Here is a 24,694-nt window from a genome sequence, read left to right as displayed (position 1 = left end):
CTACAACACACAGCTTAAAAATCCATGCAAGCCTTGAATTCTTCTTTCAGACAGAGATCCCTAACATTCAGAAGCAGAGGAAGCAGCTGGCAAAGCTGGTGTTGGACTGGGATTCTGCAAGAGGAAGGTAAAAATAACACTGACTGTAGGTCCTTTTTATGTTCAGTTGTTGCTGGCCAGAGAGGTGGTGGAGCCTCCATCTCTGGAGACATGCCAAACCCACCTGGATGTGTTCCTGTGTGACCTTCTCTAGGCCTTGGTTTGGACTCAGTGGTGTCCAGAGGTCCCTTCCATACCCTGCCATTCTGTGAGCCTGAGCTCTGCTGCCTGTTCCCACCCCAGAGCTGTGTCAGCAAGGTCATTGCTGTGAGGAGTGAATGTAGGGAGCTGATTTGGTTCAAAAGTGACTGTTTTGCCGCCTAATGATCTGGGGTCATCTTGGCTGCCTGAGCTTGCCAGCTAGGCTGGGCCAGGAGTGGTGTCACTGCAGGAAGGACAGTGAAGATGAAGTGCCACAAATGATCTAGTGTGAAGTGTCCCTGCCTATGGCAGGGGCGTTGGAACTAGATGATCCTTGAGGTCCCTTCCAACCCTAACAATTCTGATTCTGTGATCTGATGCTGTCAAATGCTCATGCAATGCTGCTGTCTGCATGGAAATACTTATCAAAAAAGACAAAGTTTCATGGAAGTCACTTAGAAAAGGACTCAGGACTGCTAGATCCAAACAGCATCAAGATACTGGAGCTCTTAGGGGCCTGCAGATAATTGGAGTAGTGCTCAAAACTCAGGAGCAGAGAAGTCATTCTGCCCCTGTGCTTAGCACTGGTTAAGCCACACCTTGAGTCCTGTGCCCAGTTCTGGGCTCTTCAGTTTAGGAAAGGTGTTGAGGTGCTGGAAGGTGTCCAGAGAAGGGCAACAAAGCTGGGGAGGGGTTTGGAGCACAGCCCTGTGAGGAGAGGCTGAGGGAGCTGGGGTTGCTTAGCCTGGAGAAGAGGAGGCTCAGGGGAGACCTTATTGTTCTCTACAGCTCCCTGAAGGGAGGTTTTCGCCAGGTGGGGGTTGGTCTCTTCTCCCAGGCAAGCAGCACCAGAACAAGAGGACACAGTCTCAAGCTGTGCCAGGGGAGGTTTAGGCTGGAGGTTAGGAAGAAGTTCTTCCCAGCAAGAGAGATTTGCCATTGGAATGTGCTGCCCAGGGAGGTGGTGGAGTCACCATCCCTGGAGGTATTTAGGAAGAGACTGGATGGGGTGCTTGGTGCCATGGTTTAGTTGATTAGATGGTGCTGGGTGCTAGGTTGGACTTGATGATCTCAAAGGTCTTTTCCACTCTACTCTACTCTACTCTACTCTACTCTACTCTACTCTACTCTACTCTACTCTACTCTACTCTACTCTACTCTACTCATCTTATTTCCAGTTCACTTAAACTGTCCACTTAAGGAATGGGAAACTATTTTGGTAACCATGCCATGTGCTCCTACAGCATTACCCTGACTCAGCTCACTGTAGGGTCCTGATTGTTCAACTTTAAAGTGCCTGTGTGGTGCTCACACATTATACTCCCATGCTACAGACCTTTACCTCTGCTGGAAAACCTCAGAAACTCTTTGGGTTTGTTTCCTGTCCAAAGAAGCCAATTTCAGTGGGGCCATGACTGCAGACTCTCTTCTCTCATTGGATACCAGTTTTCACCAGCTAAGCTGACTTGGAGCCTTTCTTCCTCAGGTATAACCAAGCCCACAAGACTTCAGGAACAAATTTTCAAGTGCATCCTTCAAAAATAGAATCTCTTAAGGAAGAGATGGATGAAGCTGGAAATAAAGTAGAGCAGTGCAAGGTAATGGCAAGATGAGTATCTGCCCTTTGCCCCTTTACCCCCTGTTAGCAAGCACAGCAGTCAGAGTGTGGCTGCTCCTGCAGACCTTGTGCATGGAGCTGGCTGGTGACTGCAGTCACAGGTGATGTGGCTGCTGATAAACTGCATCTCTTCAAGGTCTGTCAGTGCTGGCTGATCTCTGCTGAGTTGCTGCCATTTAATGAGGCCCTTGTTTGCCTTTTTGAGATGGGTGTTTTACATCCTTTTCTGTTTTAGTTTGAGGCAGTCATGGGAAGCAGCCTTGACTGAAATGTTCAGGGTATTCCTGTGCTTCGAGTCACTGAGTGTCTGTGAGCTACAGCCAGCTGGCTATGAGCCAGGGTGGGCCCAGGTGGCCAAGAAGGCCAACAGCTTCCTGGCCTGGATCAGCAATAGTGTGGCCAGCAGGACCCAGGGCAGTGATTGAACTTGGAGCCTCCACAACTTCCCTGGGCAACCTGTTCCAGAGCCTCACCACCCTCATGGGGGAAGAATTTCTTCCTAATGTCTCAGTGGAAGCCATCACCCCTCGTCCTCTCACTCCAGGCCTTTGTCAGAAGTCCCTCTCCAGCTCTCCTGTAGCCCCCTTCAGATCCTGGAAGTCTGCTGTAAGGTCTCTCTGGAGCCTTCTCACCTCCAGGCTGAAGAGCCCCAGCTCCCTTGGGCTGTTCTCATAGCGGAGGTTTGCCAGCCCTTGGAGCATTGTCGTGGCCTCTTTTGGACCCACTCTGAATGAAATAAACCCACATACTTGTGTCTTCCTGTCTAAGCTGGAGTGGGTTTGATGTCCTCTTTGTATCCTTTTCTGTCTCCCAGGACCAGCTGGCAGCAGACATGTACAGCTTTGTGTCCAAAGAAGGGGACTACGCCAGGTGTTTCGTCATGGTGAGTGTTTGTTCGGCGTGACTTTGCTTGCAGCACCTTGTGTGTACCAGAGACCACATCTTGTGTGCTGAACCTTCTAGTCTTGTATTGTGTGCTCACCAGGAGCTAATGCTCTTTCTGTTTTTAAAATGTGGCTTCTGTTCTCAGTTATTAGAAGCACAAGCAGATTACCATAGAAAAGCATTAGCAGTCATAGAAAAGGTCCTCCCCGAAATCCAAGCCCATCAAGGTAAAGTAACCTGTGCTCTGGCTGATGCTTCTCCTTGCCTGTGCCACCTCTGCACAATGTTCTCCTCCTTTATCTCAATTCTCTTGCATGCAGACTTACTTAATTAAGGCCATTTTGATCTACTTAACAATTTTACCTTCCCAAGCATAATTCCATCTCTGTGTTCTCTGGAGCTCTCCAGCCATAGTTTAACACACTAATAAAATGGTAAGGACCTCTCTGATACCCAAGAGGCTGAAGGAAGGATTTTGTTTGTCCCCCTTCTCTGTTTGCCCTTCTCCATGTGACCTTTGTTGATTCATTCCTGGGTGGGGTTTTTTTAGGCCAATAAAAGTTTTGTTGTGATTTAGGAACTTTTTAGAGTCCTTGCTTCTTGATTTGTCACTAGATGATGGTCAGAAGAATTCCTTTTATTCTTTGGAGCTTGACTTTGCCTTCTTGGCATCCTTTTTCCCAGTGCACCCACTGCTGGCTGAAGGAGTGTTCAGATCATTGTGTTGAGTAGCAGCAGTTCTAGAAGCAAGTCCTGCATCTTCAAGTCTTTCCCCATGCTATAAACTTCCTGGGGGAGTTGAGGTCTGTCCCTAATGGACTGGTGTGAAGATGCACCATGGGCTTGAAATTCTTCTCCCAAACACTACCCACACTCTCTCTTAGTCTGCTCATTGCTTTGAGCAAGAGGTAGGCTGAGGAAAATATGTTCTAAGCTGGGCAAGGCTCAAGTGTCTTCAGTTGTGGACCAGGTGCCAACTGTCAAAGAGGAAGCATTTAAAGAGACAGCTGTGAGCATCTTGCTGGAAGATGAGAGAGGATATCTGGTGGGAGAGGAGGTAGCACCAGGAGAGGTGCTTGCACACCACCAGAGCTGCTTTGTGGCTCTGTGGGAGGTTCTCTTTCTGGATGAGACTGCTTGAAATGTGTTTGTTGTTACTTAGCTGCTTTGTAGAAGCTTTTCCTACAGAATCAGGGCAATGTTTGGGTTGGAAAAGCCCTCCAGGAGCATCCAGTCCAGCCATTCTCTAACTCTGCCAAGGCTGGTGCTGAAACATGGCCCTCATGAGAAATGCCTCAGAAAAGACGAGCCTTTCTGGAAGGTGGGCTTGGAGGCATGGGGTCCAAGTGGTCCACTGGCCAAGACCAAAGTGTGGAGCACTTCAGATGTCTCTGTAGCTGTGGTGTAACTACCCTGACTTGGAACAAGGACTAGAATTTCTTTGCCTAATGTTTGCTCTCACTTGCAAACCTGAGGATGACGACTGCCCCTGGTGGTGTGTTAATGAAGGAGAGGAATCACAGAGTCAATCAGGTTGGAAAAGACCCTTGAGATCATCAGGTCCAACCATTGGTGGTCCTCCTCCCCCAAAGGTGTAGGAGGGATGGTGTGGTTTTGTAACCCAAAAGAGTAAACAACCCCTTGCAGAAGCATTTTGTGTCTTCAGAGGCCTCTCAGTCTTCATCTCTCTTGGACCCTTTCCTCCTGAAAGAATAATGCATCTGTATTAACAATAACCTTTTACATCTGCATTCTTTCAGCTAATCCAGCAGCAATGGGTGGAAAAAAACACACCAACCTAACATAAAAACCCCATAAATTGTTAGGAAACCAAACTCAATTTGGAGCAGCTTGGGCCAGGTTTGACTTTCAGAGTTAAGCAGCAACTGAGACACGGAATGAAAAAACCTGAGCAAGGGTCAGTGGTGGGCTGCTGAGATTTTGGGGCTGTTCACATTCTTTGGAAGCTGCTGACTCCTTAAACCAGCCACAAACTTGCTGTTAAAGCTCAGGTTTGATGCAATTCAGACACAGCCAAAGCTGAGCCCAGCCCAGGCCGTGCAGTGTGCACAGCATTTTCCTCAAGGGCTCTTGCAAGCTGAAGCTTTTTGGTATCTTGGCAAATCAGACTGAATGAAGCTAGTGCCATGTGGTGACACTTGTGCTGAGGCATGGTGGGGCAGACACTTGGCAGTTTCACAGAGGCTTTGTTCATGGCATTCCACCCAGAAAGATGCAGAAGTGTTTGTCCTTGAACCCCAGCATTTCTCTTTCCTCACGACCCAAGGGCCTTTACCGATCAAGGGCTGTCAAACTCCTCCTCTTAACGCTGAAAGTTTCTCTGCTGCACTGGAGGCTTTCTTCTCTTCTTGTCTGGGACAGAATTGAAGGGGTTGGTAGATATTTGCTCAGTGTTTTGATACTCTCCAACCAGACAAATGGACTGAAAAGCCAGCTTTTGGGACTCCACTGGAAGAGCATCTCAAGCGCAGCGGGCGTGAGATTGCGGTTCCCATTGAAGCCTGTGTGATGATGCTTTTGGAAACAGGGATGAGAGAGGAGGTAGGTAACACCACAGCCCAGCCTCTGAGGGGCAGCAGACAAAGAGCTCAAAGCCCTGGACTGCTGTCTGTACTTTTTAACAAGTTGCTTAAATAATTTTTGGTCATGGGGTAAAGGAGAAATCTTTGGCAGTGGAAAAACCTGGAATGAGAACTAAAGGATGAGCCAAGAGGGAGAGGGAGCTAAAAGCTTGTGAGGTGGCAGGAGCACATTACAGCCAGATGGGTCCTAACAGTGTAAGGTGAAGCCAAGAAGGCCAGTGCCCTCCTGGGTGGCATGAAGAGGAGAGTGACCAGTAGGTCAAGGGAGGTTCTCCTCCCTATCCTCTCTGCCCCGGTGAGGCCACATCTGGAGTCCTGGGCTCTCCAGTTCAAGAAGGACAGGGAACTACTGGAGGGAGTCCAGTGGAGGCTCTGCAGATGCTGAGGTCCCTGGAGCATCTCTGTGAGGAGCAAAGGCTGAGAGGCCTGGGGCTGTTGAGCCTAGAGAAGAGTAGCCCCAGAGGGGATCTGATCAATGCTCAGCAAGAGCTAAAGGCTGTGAGGCAAGAGGCTGGGGCCTGGCTCTTGTCAGTGGTACCCAGTAACAAGACAAGGGGCAAGAGGCACAAACTGGAACCCAGGAGGTTGCATGTCAGCAGGAGGAGGAACCTCTTTGTTGTGAGGGTGCTGAGCCCTGGAGCAGGCTGCCCAGAGAGGTTGTGGCATCTCCTTCTCAGGAGAGCTTCCAAACCCAGCTGGCCACTGTGTTCCTGGGCAAGCTGCTGTGGGTGCTCCTGCTTTAACAGGGGGCTTGGACTGGATGATCTCCAGAGGTCCCTTCCAACCCCACCATGCTGGGATGCTGTGTAACTGTTTTGAAAGAGGCTGTCATAAAAGTTGTACTTCTTCATGCTGCTCCTCACATGGTGCTGCCAGGCAAATGTATCTGATTTTTATTTTCTAGGGCTTGTTCAGAATTGCTGCTGGAGCCTCCAAGTTAAAAAAGCTGAAAGCTGCCTTGGACTGTTCCACTTCCCAGCTGGATGAATTTTACTCTGATCCCCACGCTGTTGCAGGTATTGAGAACACAACCAGGTGATAAAACACAGGTCTGTGCTGTTCATTTCACCAGTGACTTGCTGCTCTGAAAGGTGTTGGCCTCTGCAGGGGAGCTGTGAATGAACACAAACTGGAGCCTGCTTCTCTGCAGAGCTTTCCCAGGTGCTGACAGGGAGTTGCAGAGGGTGTGCATGCTCCTCACACCTGATGTGCTCATGTCTGCTTGCCAGTCAGGTTTCAAATTCAGGTGATCATACTCATCCTGGTGTATATTTCCCATGAGAACTGTGAACAGGAGATGTTTAGTGAGGCCTTGGTTCTGTCTGGTTTGACAGGACACGTTTCTCTCACAGGAATTACTGCAAGCCCTTGAGTTAGGTGGTGAGCAGCAGTGCTGAGGGAGTGTCAGGGTCTTGCCACTGTTCCTCTGAAACTTGGGTCCTGTTCCACAGCTGAAATTGCAGATCTGAGGATGGAGTTTGGAGTGAAGATAATGATGAGAGGACTAGAACATCTGTCTGAGGAGGAAGAGCTGAGAGACCTGGGGCTGTTTAGGCTGAGAAGGAGCAGCCTGAGAGGGGATCTTACTCATGTTTACAAGTATCTGAAGGTGGGGGGTAGGGGGCAAGAAGGGCCAGGCTCTTTCCAGTGGTGTCCTGTGACAGGACAAGGAGCAATGGGCACAAACTGGAACCCAGGAGGTTCCACCTCAACATGAGGAGAAATGTCTTTGGTGTGAGGGTGCCCAGAGAAGTTGTAGAGTCTCTGGAAACTTTTAAGACCCCCCTGGATGTGTTCCTGTGTGCCCTGCCCTAGGTGCCCCTGCTTGAGCAGGGAGATTGGACTTGAATGATCTTCAGAGGTTCCTTCCACCCCCTGCCATTCTGGGATTCTCTGACTGAGGGCCTTGACTGAGAAGCCTCTGTCTGCTCTGTTCTGCATTGCAGGTGCCTTGAAATCCTATTTGCGAGAGCTGCCAGAACCTTTGATGACCTACAGCCTGTATGAGGAATGGACACAGGCTGCAAAGTAAGCAAACCAAACACACTGACACAGGCTGCAAAGTAAGCAAACCAAACACACTGACACAGGCTGCAAAGTAAGCAAACCAAACACACTGACACAAGGAAAGCTTCCTGCAGACGTTGGCCAAGTTTGGCTCCTCGTGGAAGAAGCCTTACCTGGACCTGAGCAAAGCCTTCGGCACTGTCTCACACCACATCCTGGTCTCCAAACTGGTGACACATGGGTTTGATGGGTGCACCACTAGATGGATACAGAACTGGCTTGATGGCTGCACCCAAAGAGTGGCTGTCCATGGGTCCATGTCCCATGGCCACACCCAAAGAGTGGCTGTCCATGGGTCCATGTCCCAGTGGAGGCCAGGGACAAGCGGAGTCCCTCAGGGATCAGTCCTGGGACCAGGCTTGGTCAACATCATTGTGGGTGCCATGGACAGGGGCATTGAGTGCACCCTCAGCAGGTTTGCTGTTGACACCAAGCTGTGTGGTGCAGCAGACATGCTAGAGGGAAAGGATGCCATCCAGAGGGACCTGGACAGGCTGGAGAGCTGGGCACAAGCCAACCTCATGAGCTTCAACAAGACCAAGTGCAGGGTCCTGCATCTGGGTCAAGGCAATCCCAGGCACAAATCCAGGCTGGGCAGTGACTGGCTGGAAAGCAGCCCTGAGGAGAGGGACTTGGGGGTGCTGGTGCAGGAGAAGCTCAACAGGAGCTCTCAATGTGCACTTGCAGCCCGGAAAGCCAATCAGATCCTGGGCTGCATCAAGAGAAGTGTGGCCAGCAGGTCAAGGGAGGTGATTCTCCCCCTCTACTCAGGGGGAGACCCCACCTGGATTACTGCATCCAGTTCTGGAGCCCCTATTACAAGAGGGATCTGGAGGTGCTGGAAGGTGTCCAGAGAAGGGCCACGAGGATGATCAGAGTGCTGGAGCACCTCTCCTGTGAGGACAGACTGAAAGAGTTGGGGCTGTTCAGTCTGGAGAAGAGAAGGCTCCAAGGTGACCTAATTGTGGCCTTCCAGTATCTGAAAGGGGCTACAAGAAGGCTGGGGAGGGACTTCTCAGGATCTCAGGTAGTGGTAGGACTAGGGGGAATGGAATGAAGCTGGAGGTGGGGAGATTCAAGATGGATGTGAGGAGGAAGTTCTTCACCGTGAGAGTGGTGAAGCCCTGGAATGGGTTGTCCAGGGAGGTGGTTGAGGCCCCATCCCTGGAGGTGTTTAAGCCCAGGCTGGATGAGGCTCTGGCCAGCCTAATCTAGTGTGGGGTGTCCCTGCCCATGGCAGGGGGTTGGAACCAGCTGATCCTTGTGGTCCCTTCCAACCCTGACTGATACTATGAAAAGGACAGGCCAAGCTCAGACAGGTGTTCTCATTCCTGCTCTCCCCAGCTCAGTGTTTTCTGTCATAGATCCTTGTCAGGTTTGTGGTTTAATGCTAACTCCACAAATCTGTGCTGAAAAAAACCCCTATTTTGTGTTTATAAAAGGGCTGCTTCAGACTGTTGGCTGCACAATATTGATGTTGCACAGTAAGGATCCTTGGCAGTTTTGCTGCAGGTAGCTAAGTCAGAGCCTGGGCTCACAAGTTACTTAGCTACTGAATACAACACAGCTGAAAATTAAATGTAATGGAACTTTTTGTTTCCTTTCAGTATTCAGGACCAGGATAAGAAGCTACAAGAGCTGTGGAGAATTTGTAACAGATTACCTAAGCATTATCATGCTAACTTCAGGTGTGTGGGGACATTGATATCAGGAAGAAATTCTTTCCAGTGAGGGTGGGGAGACATTGGAACAGGTTGCCCAGGGAGGTTGTGGATGCCCCCTCCCTGGAGGTGTTCAAGGGCAAGCTGGATGAGGCCTTGAGCTACCTGGGCTGCTGGGAGGTGTCCCTGCCCATGGCAGGGGGTTGGAAGTGGATGATCTTTGAGGCCCCTTCCAACCCAAATCATTCTAGGAATCTCTGAAGGCTGGACTTGCATCACAGGGGCTGTGCTGCTGGGGTGCTGCCCTTCAAAGCTGATTAACTACAATGCTAATCCAGGGGAAGGTTTCTTGGCCAAATTTATCTGGGTTTATAGAAGGATCTCCTGTTTATCAAGTAGCTGCTGTGTGCTGGTGGACTTTCAATCAACTTAATTCACTGTGGGCTGTAATAAAGCAGTGATGCATGGAAGCCTGCTGCTTAAGGGTCATGCTGTTGGCAACAGGAGCTGACTTTTCACCAGCTGTGCTCTCCAGGCTCTTTGCCAGCCTTAGAGGTCACCAGGCTGTATCTTACAGGTCTGATTCTTTTTTTTTTTCCTTTTGGTTTTGCCATTTGGATCTGAATCAGGACAAACCCAACTCTGGTGACTCCTAGAAGTGTGGAAGTTCCATTACAGGACTGGGAGTTGAAATACTCTTTTCTTTGCTGTTTTGCCCTGAAGATACAATAGCTCTGTAGTTCCATTTTGCAAAAGTGGGGATTTTTGGGCTTCTGTTGGGTTTTTTGCCTACTTCTTTGGGGTTTTCTTCTACTTCTTTGGGGTTGTTTTCTGCTTCTTTTCTACCCAGTTCACCTCTTACCGTGCAGGAGTAGACACTCAGTAGCCAGCTCCTGAGCCGGGAGGCTGTTGGTCATACTTCTGCTTTGTTGGGAGCTGTCTGTAGGGATTCTTGATTTTTAGGTGGTTGCTTTCAGCAAGAAGTGCTCTTAGTTGCTGCTCTTTAATTCTCTGTTTCCTTTTTGTAGGTATCTAATCAAATTCCTGGCAAAGCTTGCCCAGAACAGCGACGTTAACAAAATGACACCCAGCAACGTCGCCATCGTCTTGGGCCCCAACTTGTTGTGGGCAAAGAATGAAGGGTGAGTTGGTTTAGGAAGGCTGCAAGCAGAGCTTCCATGAAGCTCTGCATGGAGGCCACCAGGGGAAGAGAGGGGATTCTGCCTCTTTCCTCTGCTCTGCTGACACCCCACCCGGAATACTGCATCCAGTTCTGGTGTCCTCTGCATGAGAAGGACACAGAACTGTTGGAGAGAGTCCAGAGGAGGCCACAAAGATGATCTAAGGGCTGGAGCACCTCTGCTGTGAGGATAGGCTGAGGGAGCTGGGGTTTTTCAGCTTGGAGAAGTGAAGACTCCAGGGGGACCTTCGAGCTGCCTTGCAGTACATGAATGGAACCTGCAGGAAGGCTGCAGAGGAGCTTTTCATGAGGGTGTCCGGAGACAAGACAAGGGGGAAGGGTTTGAAGCTGAGGGAGAGCAGGGTTAGACTGGATCTTAGGCAGAAGTTCTTCAGTACAAGGGTGGTGAGACTCTGGAATAGGAGGTTGTGGATGCCTCCTCCCTAGGGGGGGTGTTCAAGTCCAAGTTGGATGAGGCCTTGAGCAACTGAGTCTAGTTGTGAGGTGTCCCTGCCCATGTTGGGGAGGTTGGAGCACAGGATCTCCAAGATCCCTTCCAGCCTGAGCCATTCTAGGGTTCTATGAAGCTGCAGAATTACTTGTGAGTTATTTTATTCACAGCCTAAACAGTAAAACCCCAGTGCTTCAAATACTCTTTCAGCCTATGGCTCCAGATCCTTTTAGGCTGTGTCCTTATTAGGAGTGTTTTCAAGTGCTGTGAATGGTACTGAAGAGTCTGGATTCCATCAGAGTTACTCTTTAGATGGTACTTAGGACATCTTCTTTAGCATAATTTGTCATTTGGGTAATTTTCATTAATGACTACTACTATTTTCTTGTCATGATAGAAACTCTGTACAGTGTTCTGCACCTTTCCTCTGCAGGTCCCTTGCTGAAATGGCAGCAGCAACTTCAGTCCATGTGGTAGCAGTTATTGAGCCAATCATTCAGCATGCAGACTGGTTCTTCCCTGGAGGTAAATTCTGGCCACAGTTTAAAGGATTTTGTATGATGATAGCAAACTGAGGAGGGGGCTGGCTCACACCCTGCCAGGCTGTGCTGTCATTCAGTGGGACCTGGCCAGGCTGGAGAGGTGGAAGGGAGGAACACCATGAAGTTCAGCAAGGGCAAGGGTAGAGTCAGGCCCTGGGGAAGAACAAGCCCCTGCAGCAGGACAGCTGAGGGGTGACCTGCTGGGAAGCAGCTCTGCAGGGAAGGACCTGGGAGTGCTGGTGGACAACATGAACCAGTCATGTGCCCTCATCACCAAGCAGACCAATGGTGTCCTGGGTGGCATGAAGAAGAGTATGACCAGCAGGTCAAGGGAGGTTCTTTTCCCCCTGTACTCTGCCCTAGTGAGGCCACGTCTGGAACCCTGGGCCTAGGTCTGGGTTTCCCCAGTTCCACAGAGACAGGGAACTACTGCAGAGAGTCCAGTGGAGGCTAGAAAGATGCTGAGGGGCCTGGAGCATCTCTGTGAGGGAGAAGAGCAGTCTAGGAGGGGATCTACTGATCAATGCTCAGCAAGGGCTGAAGAGTAGGGGGCACGAGGATGGGGCCAGGCCAGTGGTGCCCAGTGACAAGACAAAGGGCAACAGGCACAAACTGGAACTGCACTCAGTGAGGTTCCAAATGCTGGAGCCCTGGGGCAGGCTGCCCAGAAAGGTTGTGGAGTTTTCTTCTGTGGAGAGCTTCCAGAGCCACCTGGCCATTGTAATCCTGGGCAAGCTGCTGTGGGTGCCCCTGCTTGAGCAGGGAGGTTGGACTGGATGATCTCCAGGGGTCCCTTCCAACCCCGCCATGCTGGGATAACCCAATGCCGCTCAACCTCCAGGAGCTTTTTGCAGCAAGGCAGCATCCTGTCCGTGTGTCTCTGATGCATTCTGTCCATCTGCCTTTCAGATCAGGATTTCAATGTGTCTGGGGCATTTGTTGCAATTCCTGCTGTCAATTCTAACCACTTGTCACACACTGGGAGCGAGTTCGAGTCTGGGACACTGGAACGGAAGAGACCCGTGAGCATGACTGTGATGGAAGGGGACCTGCTGAAGAAGGACAGGTATGGTTCAGCTCAGCTTGGCTTTCAGTTCTGAGCCCACTCCTGAGGACTGGAGTGCTGAGGAGGCTGTGATCAGACACTTGTTGGTCTCAGGAGGAGAGCTTATTGTAATCACTCTAGGTAACAGTAGTGATTTATTTCCCCCACTCCACGTTGTTGAAGCCTGAGTGAGGTTCCAAAGGCAGTCTGCTGATATTGCTTCCAGTTGGCCTCTCTGCATTACAAAACCCAAGCAGACAATTGCTGCTTCCTCTTAGAGATTTAAGGGGGGGAGGGTCTAAAAGCCACTGAAACAGAAGTGTTTGTGTAGCATCTCTCAGTCTCTAACTGCTGGTATCCCATGGCTTCTCTTTCAAAGCCCATGAGCTGAGATGGTGCTACCTGGTGCCCTCATGGTCAGCCTGCTGAGCTGCTGATGGTACAGTATACCCCTCAAACAGTAGAGTGCTAAACACATCAGCCCCAAACGTGCTGTTCTCCCACATAACCTGTAGTGTGGTGTCCATTCCTCACTCATGCCATGAATATCTTCTGTTTTTAGCTCTTCATGCAAGTGTTCAGTTGTGACCTGAGTGTTAACTCTGGTTTAGCCACCTGCAGGTGTCCCAGCACTTGCAGAGGAAGAAGAAAAGGAGCTCAAGGGTCATTGTCTTTAGCACAGCAGGAAGAAAATGAATTTCTAGGCTGAATGTGCTGTCTGCATTCTGAAAGCTGGGAGAACTGTAGTCTGCTGAGCCATAGTTGGCATAGAATGGGTTGGGTTGGAAGGGATCTTAAAGACCATCTACTTACAACCCCCTTGGTGTGCTGGGTTGAAGGTTGGACTACTTGGTGCCATGGTTTAGTAGTCATGAGGTCTTGGGTGACAGGTTGGACTTGATGATCTTTGAGGTCTTTTCCAACCTTATTGATTCTATGATTCTATGACTAGAGGATCTTGAAGGTCTCTTCCAACCAAAGATATTCTGTAATTACACCATGGGCAGGGACAGCTCCTGCTAGAGCAGCTTGCTCAAGACCTCATCCAAGCTGGCTTTGAACACCTCCAGGCTTGGAGCCTCCACAGCTCTGGGCAGTGAGAGAATCACAGAACGTTAGGGGTTGGAAGGGACCTCCGGAGACCACAGAGGCCAACCCTTCAACACCAATCATAGCACACAGCCAGTGTGGTTTTGGTCTCCCTTGAAATCTGTACTGCAGCTTTAGTGTGTGATAGGAACAAAATCCCTGTGGCCACATCTCTTGGTGAGGAGCTTCTCTGGAATCCAGCAGGAGAGGAAACGTTCGTGTTTACATCTGGAATGGTTGGGTGGTTTGACCTCATTGTCATCCATGTCTGTCTCCAGGTGTAATTGAGCAGTTTGTTCACTTACCTGTAGCTTCCCCCCCTCTGTGTGGACAAGCCCAGTAATGTTGCATGTCTTTAACATCAGTGGTGTTTGAGGCAGAAAGTTGGAGCTGTCCACGTTGCCGCTTTGCATGTCGAGCCCCGGGGGTGGCCTCTGTCTCCGTGGGTGATAACGTCCGGCCTGTTGCTTTGGTGACCTGCTGTCGGCTGCTGTGGTGTGTTTACTCTCTCTTCTTTCTGTAGCTTTGGTGTGAAGGTTCTGGACTTCCAGGGGAACCCGAGGAGATGTGGCACTATAAATAGAAAGCACACATCCCCGGCCTTCCAGCCGCCACTGCCCCCCACCGAGGCTGCCGCGCCGCCCCAGCCCGCGGCCGAGCAGCACGCGGCGCCGGCTGGGGCTGACACAAGCCCAGTGGGTGCCGGGGTGGCTCTCTCTGCTGCCACAGCAGAGCAGTTACAGAGTCAAGGAAATGAGGACATCAGGTAAGAGGCTTGGCTTCTGCTGGCACGGGCTTGGCAGGCTTCTTCAGCAGCAAACTGATGGGTGAACTGACCTGCTTCACCAGGCATCTCTGCTGCCTGCAGGGCACCTTGTGAAGCTTTTCCAGGAGTGGGCAGCTCTGCAGGAGCTCTCTCTATGCCTGCTGTCCCAGAATTGATCTCTTAAAAGAACACACCCTGGCCTGGCTGTTCCAGAGCTGATCTCCTCAAAGCACACACCCTGGTCTGGGTGTTCCAGAGCTGATCTCCTCAAAGCACACACCCTGGCCTGGGTGTTCCAGAGCTGATCTCCTCAAAGCACACACCCTGGCCCTGGTGTTCCAGAGCTGATCTCCTCAAAGCACACACCCTGGTCTGGGTGTTCCAGAGCTGATCTCCTCAAAGCACACACCCTGGCCTGGGTGTTCCAGAGCTGATCTCCTCAAAGCACACACCCTGGCCTGGGTGTTCCAGAGCTGATCTCCTCAAAGCACACACCCTGGCCCTGGTGTTCCAGAGCTGATCTCCTCAAAGCACACACCCTGGTCTGGGTGTTCCAGAGCTGATCTCAAATAGCAGACTCTGGCCTGGGTGTTCCAGAGCTGATCTCCTCAAAGCACACACCCTGGTCTGGATGTTCCAGAGCTGATCTCAAATAACAGACTCTGGTCTGGGTGTTCCAGAGCTGATCTCCTCAAATGAGAGAATTCTTTGGGGGGAAAAAATGATGATAAAAAAATACCAAACCCAAAGCAGACAGCACTTCTGTTACCCATCTGGACCTTTCCAAGGCATCTGCACAGTCAGTTTGCTGCTGAAAGGGCAAAGCTACCAGTTGCAATACTAGCTACCTGTTGGTCTTGTTTATTGTTGTTTGTCCCTGTTACCTGGATCTGTCTTTTGGGGTTGTTTGTGTTAGTGAGGATCATCAGGGCTTGTTTGCCAGCAAACTGGAAGGCAATTTATCATCCTTCAGTGTTAGTTCTTTTAGGACCAGGGTCTGTCTATGCAGGCTTTTTTCAGACTGTGCCATCCTGTCCCCAGCATCAGTACAGATGGACCCCAAGTCTAATTGCAGCAGCTTTGACTCTTCCTTTTGTGTGTGGTGAAAGCAGCACTTTGCTTTCAGTGTCTGTGGTCTGAGGCACAGAACAAACCACACTCCAAGGGCCTCCAGTGCTCTGCAGACATCTCACACCACATCTTGCAGCCAAACACCACCGTGCAGCAGACAGCTTTTGTTCTCAGGTGACAAAAGCAGCTCCTCGTTTGGAATTTCCCCCCTCCAGGCTGGTATTTCCTCCACAGATGTCTTTTGTGGCTGGGTAGTTCACAGGAAACCTTGAGGGTAGGGTCTAAAATCTGAAGAGATTCTGTGCTCAGTTTAACAGCATCTGGGGAAATGAGGATTGCAGTGTGCCAGGAAAAGTGGCTGGCAGGTGTTAGTCCTTCTGACAGGAGCGAGGTGTTGCAGGGGACTTTAAAGGTAGAGGAGTGAGCTGCAGGCACATAGCAAGAGGAGGGCTCACTGCCCAGTACCACCTCAGCTGCTCCATACTCCAGTGCTAGGCTTCCCCTCAGTTGTGTTGTCTTCATAGCCAAAGGTTAGGAAGAGATGAAGTTGCCCCAATTCCAGTCTCAAGATTTTACAGCAGTTGCTCTCTCAAACAAGTTCTGGTCTCTCAGCAAGGAAAAAGCTTAACTGCAGATGGAGAGAAGACTTCAGCCAGTCAGGGAAGGGGGAAGAACCTCTGTTCTCTCTACACCTGGCTCTTGCAGTCATGGAATGGGATGATAGAGTGGTATGGGTTGAAAGGGACCTCCAAAGGTCATGCAGTTCAACCCTGCAGCACTCAGCAGGGACATCCTCCCCTACAACAGGCTGCTCAGAGCCTTGTCCACCCTGACCTTGAAGATCTCCAGGGATGGGGCCTCAACTACCTCCCTGGGCAACCTGTTGCAGTGTTCCAGCAACCTTATGGTGCAGAACTTATTCCTCACATCCAATCTAAATCTGCTCTTCTCTCAATTCAAACCACTGCCCCTCATCCTGTCACTGTAGGCTTCTTGTATCCCCTTCAGGTACTGGAAGGCTGTTATTAGGTCTCCCTGGAGCCTTCTCTCCTCCAGTCCTTAGACCCTCCCAGGGGTTTCCAAAAGCTCCAGCACTGAGAACTACACCAGCCTCACCTGGCTATCAGGTGGTACAAGCTGGCCCATGTGCTGGGTGGGGTTTTTGCTGGCAGAGCTGCACAGTTTGCCATTGCTTGGTCCTTAGCTGGACCTGCCGGAAGACTGCCAGCAAATTGGGTATGATGCTGTGACAAGGTTATGAGCAGGGGAGCAGTCCTGAGGGTGCTAGGTGTGTCTGAGGAGATGGAAAAATCACAGGATGGTTTGGGTTGGAAGGGAGGCAGGGACACCTTGCACTAAACCAGGTTGCTGAAGGCCTCATCCAACCTGGCCTTGAACACTGCCTATAAAGTCATTTGGTGAGAGCTTTCGTGCTGGGAGCCTACTTTGAAGGGATCTGTGAGTGCCTTAGCAGGAGGACTGCACCCCCAGGTATCAGCACTGCATTCAAAGAAGTGCTGGGAGGCTGCAGAACCACTGCTTGGTTTCCTGGTTTCATTTTGGTGATGAACTGTGTGTGCAGGTTTGCCTGGAGCCTGCTGCTCCGTTGTCTGAAGAGCTGCAGCACTGCTCAGCCTGTCAGAGCAGAAGCTTTTCTGAAGTGTTGGAGAGCCACTTGATAGCACAGCTCCTAATGCAAGCCCCAAGGGGCTGTCTTCTCCCAGGAGCTTCATGCAGCTCACTGAAGTAAGAAGTAAGGCACTGTGCAAGCAGCTTCTAACCTAGGGGTTTTACTTTGCAGCACCTCGAAGCCCAAGGACAGCACATCTGCAGCTACTCCGCCGCCCGTGAGGAACGGCGGCCACGTGGGCACCGTCCAGAGCCAGGCCACGGGCAGCACGAACCAGCTGTCGGTTAACCAGCCCCAGAATGCAGCAGGGCCCAGTCCCCACTCCATGAGGAGAGGTCTGGGTCTGTGTTTTCATTTCCTTTTCAAGCCCCTGTGCACCGCAGAAATGCTTCCCGAGATACCTTATCAGCGCCACTTCCTTCCTTGCAGACAAGGGTTTCCTGCACTCGCACTTCACTGAGCCCCAGCTAAAGGCATCTTTGGACTTCTGGACCCTTCCATGAGTGCTGCCAGCACAGGCACTCAGAGCAGTGATTTATGAACCCCTGCACTCATTGCTGTGGCTTGCTCTTGATAGCACTTTCATTTGCTAACAGAATCACAGAATGGGTTGGGTTGGAAGGGACCTTTCGAGCTCATCCAATCCAACCCCTCTGCAGTCAGCAGGGACAGCCCCAACCAGAGCAGGTTGCTCAGAGCCTCAACCAACCTGACCTGCAGTGGTTTCAGGGATGTGGCATCTCCCACCTGTCTGTCCCCTAGTGCTCTAGGTCCCCTTTAAGCACTGCAAGGCCACCAGAAGGTCTCCCTGGAGCCTTCCCTTCTCCAGGCTGAGCAACCCCTACTCTCTCAGTCTGGCCTCACAGCTGCACCATAATGTTCTTGAGTGGGTTTTTGTGCTGCTGATTTCTTTCTTCCAGGAGTTTGGTTTCACAGCACACAGCCATGACATCTCCCCTCTTCTCTCCACAGCCATGAAGAAACCTGCACCAGCCCCTCCCAAGCCAGCCAACCCCCCACCAGGGCAGCCAGGAAGCCAAAGTTCTGCCCCAGCTGCTCAGCCACCCTCTGTCTCTCCAAAACCACCTGCTAGAAGTTCTTCTCCTCCTGCTCAGCATCCAAACCAGGGAGCAGCCCAGACCTCCTCTTCCCAGGTTTCTGCACCTCGGAGATACTCCAGCAGCCTTTCCCCAATACAAGCTCCCAGCCACCCACCACCACAGCCCCCAACACAGGCTACTCCTCCACTGCAGCCCAAAGCAGGCAGTCAGACCTCTCCTGCTGCTGCAGCCAGCAGCGAGCACGGACCAGAGCAGCCCTGTTACACTCCTCCTCAGACTCCAACACCACCTGATACACCCCCTCTAGGAAAACACCCCACCAGCTCCCCAGCACCACAGCCAGCTGCTCAAGAAAGCTCCCAGTCTCACTCCCCACCTCAGACTGGTACCCTGCCACGGCCACGGCCGGTACCAAAGCCCAGAAACAGACCCAGTGTTCCTCCTCCTCCTCATCCTCCTCCCTCTCAGCTGGCTGGAGATGCTGTTAGTGCAAACCCCACGCCAACAGCTTCCAAAATAGTAACAGGTGAGTGGATCTCTCCTATCCCCTGCCTGCTCAGGGAGTGGAAATGAAGGCAGTGGTGCCTGTAGCTGGAAATGAAATGGAGGGGGGCGGATGGGTGGACTGAAGAGCACAAAGAACACCCCAAGCTGCTCACTCCCAGGGAAAAGGCTCACCCACCTGTTCTGTGCAGGAGGGTTTGGGGCACTTCCTCAGTGAAGGTTTTCATTCCTGAGGCAAAGGGGTTTGGGGGAGAAGTGTAGGTTAGTTTGCTTGGGTTTTATCCTGCTTTGGAAGCAAACCAGCAGTGTAGCAACCGTCTCGCTGGGGCTCTCTCCAGGCTGACTCCATTATCTTAGACATCTGTTGGCAAAAAGCAGGTATTTGGAGGAGGGAGGAGCTGTAGCCAAGGGTGATGATGAATTGCAGCACACAGAGAAGGAAATGGCAGAAGGGGTCACTGCTAGGGTGTTCTGATAGACACGATCCTGAGCAGTGAGAAGCAAGTCTTCTGATGGGCTTTAAACTGGACATCCAGGAGCTGATGATTCACATAGACCAAGCTGTGCCTTAGCTCAGTTTCTGGTTAGGAGTTTCTGTTTCAAATGGAAATGTAAAATCCTTTTTCTGTTCTGAGCCATTGATGAAGAGAAACTTTCTGCCTTCTCCTAGGAGCTTCATGCAGCTCACAGTCACTGGGGTGGTAGGGATAATGCTAAGTCTTTTAGGGGGAGGAGGGGAAAACCCCAACTGCTGAGGACAGTCCAAACAGGCAGATGTTGCAATGCTCTCCTGCTGAGTCTCTGCTTATGTAAGGAAGAGAGAATGACTGTAGGGCACTAATACTTTTAAAGCTACTTCATACTGGTTAAAACTTCCCAGTGATGCTGCAGCCTCTCTAGAGTAAGACTAATGTGTTGGAATGCCAAGTGTTCAATTCTGTTGCCTAACAGCTTTACCCCCTGGTGCCTTCACAGGTGGGGATGGTTACTGCGAATAAGGTTTGTACTTACCAGCCCCATGCCATGTTCAGCTCCAATGCTCCTCCTGCACAGCACTGTTGTATCTGTAGCTTGATTTTGTATGTGTGCTTTGGATGACGTGCTCCTCTTTGGTCAGCTCTGTGTTACCTCATTACTACATAGCAGCCTGTGTGTAAAAGATGAAAAGGCCTCTGCTGCTTCATTTCAGTAGTGCTGTGAACATGAAGTTAGCCCTTAAGTGGTAAAAGTGATCATCATAGAATCCTAGAATGGCTCAGGTTGGAAGGGACTTCAGAGATCATCTGCTCCAACCCCCCTGCCATGGGCAGGGACACCTCTCAACTAGACTTGGCTGCTCAAGGCCTCATCCAACTTGTCCCCAGGGAGGAGGCATCCACAACCTCCCTGGGCAGCCTATTCCAGAGTCCCACCACTCTTGTACACAAGAACTTCTTCCTAAGATCTAGTCTAACCCTGCTCTCCCTCAGCTTCAAACCATTCCCCCTTGTCCTGTCCCTAGACACCCTCATGAAAAGTTCCTCTCCAGCCTTCCTGTAGGACCCCTTCAGGTATTGGAAGGGAGCTCTAAGGTCCCCCTGGTGCCTTCTCCAAGCTGAACAACCCCAGCTCCCTCAGCCTATCCTCCTAGCAGAGGTGCTCCAGCCCTTGGATCATCTTTGTGGCCTCCTGTGGGCTGGCTCCAGCAGCTCTGTGTCCTGTGATCACTAAGTGCCATTTCACAGAGAGTCACCACAGCTGCTAGCCCACGAGTCAGGTGTGAAGCAGTGTCCTGTTTACAACAGGTTTTGCTCTCATCAGTGCAGGCAAATGGGGACACTGGTGAGGATTTCCTGCAGTTCAGGCTTTCACTGGTGCATTGCACTCAGGCTTTCACTTGAGGATTTCAGTTATTTTTAACTACTTGGAGTGTATTTGGCAAAAGACAAGTTGGAGTGAGTAAAGCCCTCTGCAGCAAGCACCCAGCAGCATCCACACCCTGTTTGCATCTGCATCCTGTCAGCTCCAGCCTCACTAATGGCACTAGGCTGTTTAATTAGCTGTTAATAACCTCACTCTCCATAGCATAGAGGTGCTGCCTGCTTCAAGTAACAACTGCATGGCAGGCTGGAAAGGTTGAGGCTTCAAGATGTGACCATTTCCAGGAGAGACACTGAGAGGAGGATTGAGTAGACTGAGATGAGGATTGGGTGGAGAAATCAAGCTGGAAGCAGGTTGATTTCATTTTGAACTGCAGAGAGCAGCAGTAAATGAGCTGCTGAAACAACTCCAAGTAGCTTTGCTTTGCAGAGTATCAGACTCTTCCTCGTGGTGCTTTCTTGTCAGTGTCTTTAAAGACAGGAGCAGTTTGGAACTAAACTGAGTTCAGAAGTAAGCAGGGGTCTGCACCTCGGCAGCACTGAGCAAGGCATTCAGCAGGGGAGCTGAGTCAAACTTCACTCAACTTCATTGCCCTGCTGGCTGCAGGGAGGTCGGACAAGGTGACCTCTAGAGGTCCCTTCCAACCCAGCACACTCCATGATTCATTCTGTGGGTCTGTGATTCCCACTCATGTGGTACCCCAGGGGAAATGGGGAAGTGTTTGCCTTCTAAATGATACCCAGCTGGTGTGCAAGGAGCTGCTGCATTAGTGGGGGAGCTTGTTACACAGGCTGCAGGGGAGGGATTGGAATTGACCTGGAATGACAGCACAGTGCTGCCTCCTCTCCATCTAGTTACAGGCAGAACAGAGGGACACAACTCTTGTAGGTCACTGTGGAAAAGACAGTGGCATGAAACAATTCTAACAGCTGGAGAATTTGAACATCATTCCTTTCAAGTGCAGACAGTGCTGAATTCCCCCTGTAGGATGTGTGCAGTAAACAGTGTGAAAGCTGCCAGGCAGGAAAACCAGCGACAGACAGCTGCTGGTGAAGGGTTCTGCAGCAAAACTGAGAGAGGAACCTGCAACATCAAGTAGGGTTTGTGAAAAAACAACCCAGCAAGAGCTCTTGGGGAGCAGCTGAAGTGATGGCCAGGCTCACCCAGCACTCCCAGTGCAGGGGCAGCCACCCTTGGGTCTGGGTTTGAGAGGCTTTGTGTTTGTTGTGAATTAACACCGCTGCCCGCCCCACGGGCGTCTGCTCTAACCCTGACACCTGCTCACATAAGCACTTAGGACTGGCTTAGCTAATTGACATGTGAAGGGTTTCTTTCTGCCTGGGTTTAATTTGAAGCTCCCAGTAGTGGGGGAGTAATGAAAGTCCAAATTAATTCACCAACCAACTCAATAACAGCAGAGGAATTCTGCTCTGTTTGCAGGATGCTGTTGAATTCCTTTTGTCCATGTCCTGGGCTTTAGAGATGCCTCAGATTCTAGTGATGATATTAAAGTAATAAAGGCCTAGAGAAGAATATTCTAATCCAGAATTTTATTAAATAATCTAGATGTTTGACCTGCATTCAGTAGGAACTGTATTGGCAAGTGGAATGGTAAGGAAAAGGCACCTGATTGGCCAAAACCCCCTTGCTAATTCTGAATCAATGTGTGTGCTTGATGGCCACTACTAACCTGTCACAGTAACACTGCTTGCTTGCATCATCCTTAGCCTGGCATGCACTGAGAATGGCTGCTGGATGCTCTCACATTAACCTACTAAAGTATCAGAGACTAGAATGTGTCAAGTTGTTCATGTTCTGGCCAGTTTCACCTTGTACTTCTTCCACATACAGAAAAGCCCATCTAGAAATGCCTGGGTTGCACAGAGGCTGGGTTTGTATTTGAAGGAGCTGTTTGTCCTTTCCTGTGTCACCTCACACTTCCAGTGACCTCCTTTTCTGATTCATTCCTTGATGGGCATAGAGTCATAGAAAGGTTTGGGTTGGAAGGGATCTTACAGACCATCCAGTTCCAACCCCCATGCCATGAGCAGGAACACCTCCTACTAGACCAAGCTGCTCCAGACCCCAGCCAACCTGGCTTTGAATACTGCCAGGCTTGGAGCCTCCACAGCTCCTCTGGGCAACCTGTGCCAGTGCCTCACCACCCTCATGGGGAAGAATTTCCCCCTAATGTCCAATCTCAATCCAGCTTCTTTCAGTTTGAAGCCATCACCTCCTGTCCTGACACTCACTTTGTCAGAAGTCCCTCTCCAGCTGTTGTGGAGCCCCCTTCAGATGCTTTTCCCCCACGCTGTGTCAGAGTGCCGTTGGAGGTGCTCCCTTCCCTGGGCAGGCAGCTGGACCTCCTTGCTGAGCTCCCACCTTGCAGCTCTGAAGGGGGCTGGGGCCATCAACCCCAGGAGCAGTGCATCCTGCTGCAGGCTGTGGCAGGGAGAGCTTCTGTGCCTGCATCCAAAGTTGAAGCACACCCTTCTCAAACTGTGCTTCAGATGGAACTGCACAGGTAGCAGTGTGAGCTTTAGGGTGAGCACAGTGCCCCTGCTACATGGCTCCTCTCTGCTGGGGTCAAGCTCAGCATGGAATGTTTGGAGTAAGAGAAAAATGCAAGAGGAACTTGGCAACACAGACAGTTGTGTTCTTTATGGGATATTCTGTTAACAGGAGTGAAAATGGCTTCATCTGGAGAATAAACCAACTGACCTGAGCAGCATTGCAATTTTCATCACCTGAAGAAACAGCAGCTGGGGGCTGATCTCCTCTTCCTAGTACCAGGTGATAGAAAGAGAGGAAATGGCCTGAAGTTGTGCCAAGGGAGGGTTAGGTTGGAGATTAGGAACAATTTCTTTGCTGCAAGAGTGGTCAGGCACTGGAACAGGCTGCCCAGGGAGGTGGTGGAGTCCCCATCCCTGGAGGTGTTCAAGCAACGTGTGGCCATGGCACTTGGGGGCATGGTTTAGTGGCCATGGTGGTCTGAGGTTGGTGGTTGGACTCGATTTAGAGGTCCCCTCCAACCCACAAAGTTCTAGGATTCTAACAGTTGGGATTAAGGAGAGCTGCTGCTGTTAGTAAGCTTGGTTTCATGGATCAGGAGTGAGGCTAAGTGAAAAGAGTTGGGTTTGAAGCAGCCCCAGGAATTATTTCTGTGTTGCTTTCAGAGGTGTTGGACAGGGATCCTCTTGGAGGTGTCACAGGGCATTGGGCATAGCCCAGTAACCAGGGCACTGGCTTTGGAAATGAAATGAGGGCTGGGGAGAGAAACCCATTGAAAAGCTTCCCCACGTGATGGTGTTGAAGAATCACAGGCTGGTTTGAGTGGGAAGGGGCTTTAAAGGTCATCAGGGACATCCTCAGCTAGAACAGGTTGCTCAGAGCCCCAAACAACCTGACCTGCCCCTGGATGTTTCCAGGGCTGGGGCATCTCCCATTGCCAGGGCAGACAGCACTGATGGGCTGTCCTGTACCTTCTGGCTGACTTCATTTACCACTGGGATGCTACCTCAGTACAATGTGCTCCTCCCCAAGACTGTACAAGCCTGGGGACAGCTTGTGTAGTTCACAGCTGCCAAGAAAGCAATCCTGGAGTCATGTGTTGGGGAAAGTGATGCTAACACTTCATCAGTGTGAGGCCATCAGAGGGTGGAGTTCCAGCTCCTTTATCATCACTGAAGGGTAAGGCTGGCAGAGGGAGAGGCAGGGGAGGCTCCCCTCTGCCTTCAGTTCCTTCTCTGCTTTTGCCTCTTCCCACACCATGGAGCTCAGAAACGTGAACGTTGGTGAAGTCACTTCTGGGCTAAACTGAAGACTTGATGGTTGAGCTAGGAGTCAAAGGCTTGACAGGATGCCCACCTGTGCCAGCTGTTTGTAACAGCCAAGCATTTCTTTGTTTCTTTATAGCCTTCAGGGCTATCATTAGTTGCTATCTGGCAATTTGGACTGCAGGAAGTGATGCTGTGCCATTTCCCAAACATCAAATTCATCTTTCCAGGTGCCTTTTTTGGACCTCTGACAGAGATTTCTGATCTTCAGGGCAGTCAGCCACCAGAAATAAAACATTCTGAGGTCTTTGTATGCCTTGGCTTGGACAACATTCCCCTGCCCAGAAGTGGCAAAGAACATAATGTGCTGTGTTACAGCCAGGAGAGGGGTTTAGCTAGCATGGGGTTTGGAGCATTTCCTGGGACAGTGCCTCCTTTTGACACCATCCACATTCCTCTTGCTTCTGAAAGTCCTAGATGGTGGTCACCTGGCTGCTGATTGAGGTGTCACATTTTGTTGTTGAGTGATCATTGTGTTTTGATGTGAAAGCCTGGAGAGGAAGCTGAGCCTAAAGCTTAACTTGCTCTCTGCCATTCTTCAGCAAGAGATGTCTCCTGTTATACCCAGGACTAAAGCAGAGGTTT

General features: G+C 50.8%; 1 protein-coding gene across 5 annotated transcripts in view; it reads left to right on the top strand.

Annotated features, from left to right (window-relative positions):
• ARHGAP17 (Rho GTPase activating protein 17) overlaps positions 1 to 24,694 on the top strand; it is a 63,206-nt gene that overhangs the window by 37,498 nt on the left and 1,014 nt on the right. Inside the window, exons 6-20 of one of the 5 annotated variants that reach the window (XM_054180541.1) lie at positions 51 to 127; positions 1,727 to 1,838; positions 2,673 to 2,741; positions 2,889 to 2,970; positions 5,178 to 5,305; positions 6,251 to 6,362; positions 7,293 to 7,374; positions 9,021 to 9,101; positions 10,103 to 10,216; positions 11,139 to 11,230; positions 12,157 to 12,313; positions 13,905 to 14,147; positions 17,020 to 17,189; positions 17,821 to 18,435; positions 19,389 to 19,412. In XM_054180541.1, coding sequence (XP_054036516.1) covers positions 51 to 127; positions 1,727 to 1,838; positions 2,673 to 2,741; positions 2,889 to 2,970; positions 5,178 to 5,305; positions 6,251 to 6,362; positions 7,293 to 7,374; positions 9,021 to 9,101; positions 10,103 to 10,216; positions 11,139 to 11,230; positions 12,157 to 12,313; positions 13,905 to 14,147; positions 17,020 to 17,189; positions 17,821 to 18,435; positions 19,389 to 19,411 — 2,157 coding nt within the window. In that variant the 3' untranslated portion in view covers position 19,412. The remainder of the gene's footprint in view (positions 1 to 50; positions 128 to 1,726; positions 1,839 to 2,672; positions 2,742 to 2,888; positions 2,971 to 5,177; positions 5,306 to 6,250; positions 6,363 to 7,292; positions 7,375 to 9,020; positions 9,102 to 10,102; positions 10,217 to 11,138; positions 11,231 to 12,156; positions 12,314 to 13,904; positions 14,148 to 17,019; positions 17,190 to 17,820; positions 18,436 to 19,388; positions 19,413 to 24,694) is intronic. The other 4 variants (XM_054180540.1, XM_054180539.1, XM_054180543.1 and 1 more) reach the window with 4 other exon arrangements.

This window comes from Dryobates pubescens, chromosome 4, assembly GCF_014839835.1.
Source record: "Dryobates pubescens isolate bDryPub1 chromosome 4, bDryPub1.pri, whole genome shotgun sequence".
Taxonomy (NCBI): Eukaryota; Metazoa; Chordata; class Aves; order Piciformes; family Picidae; genus Dryobates; species Dryobates pubescens.
Note: the sequence above shows the minus strand (reverse complement) of the source record. Positions and strands in the feature narration are given on the sequence as shown.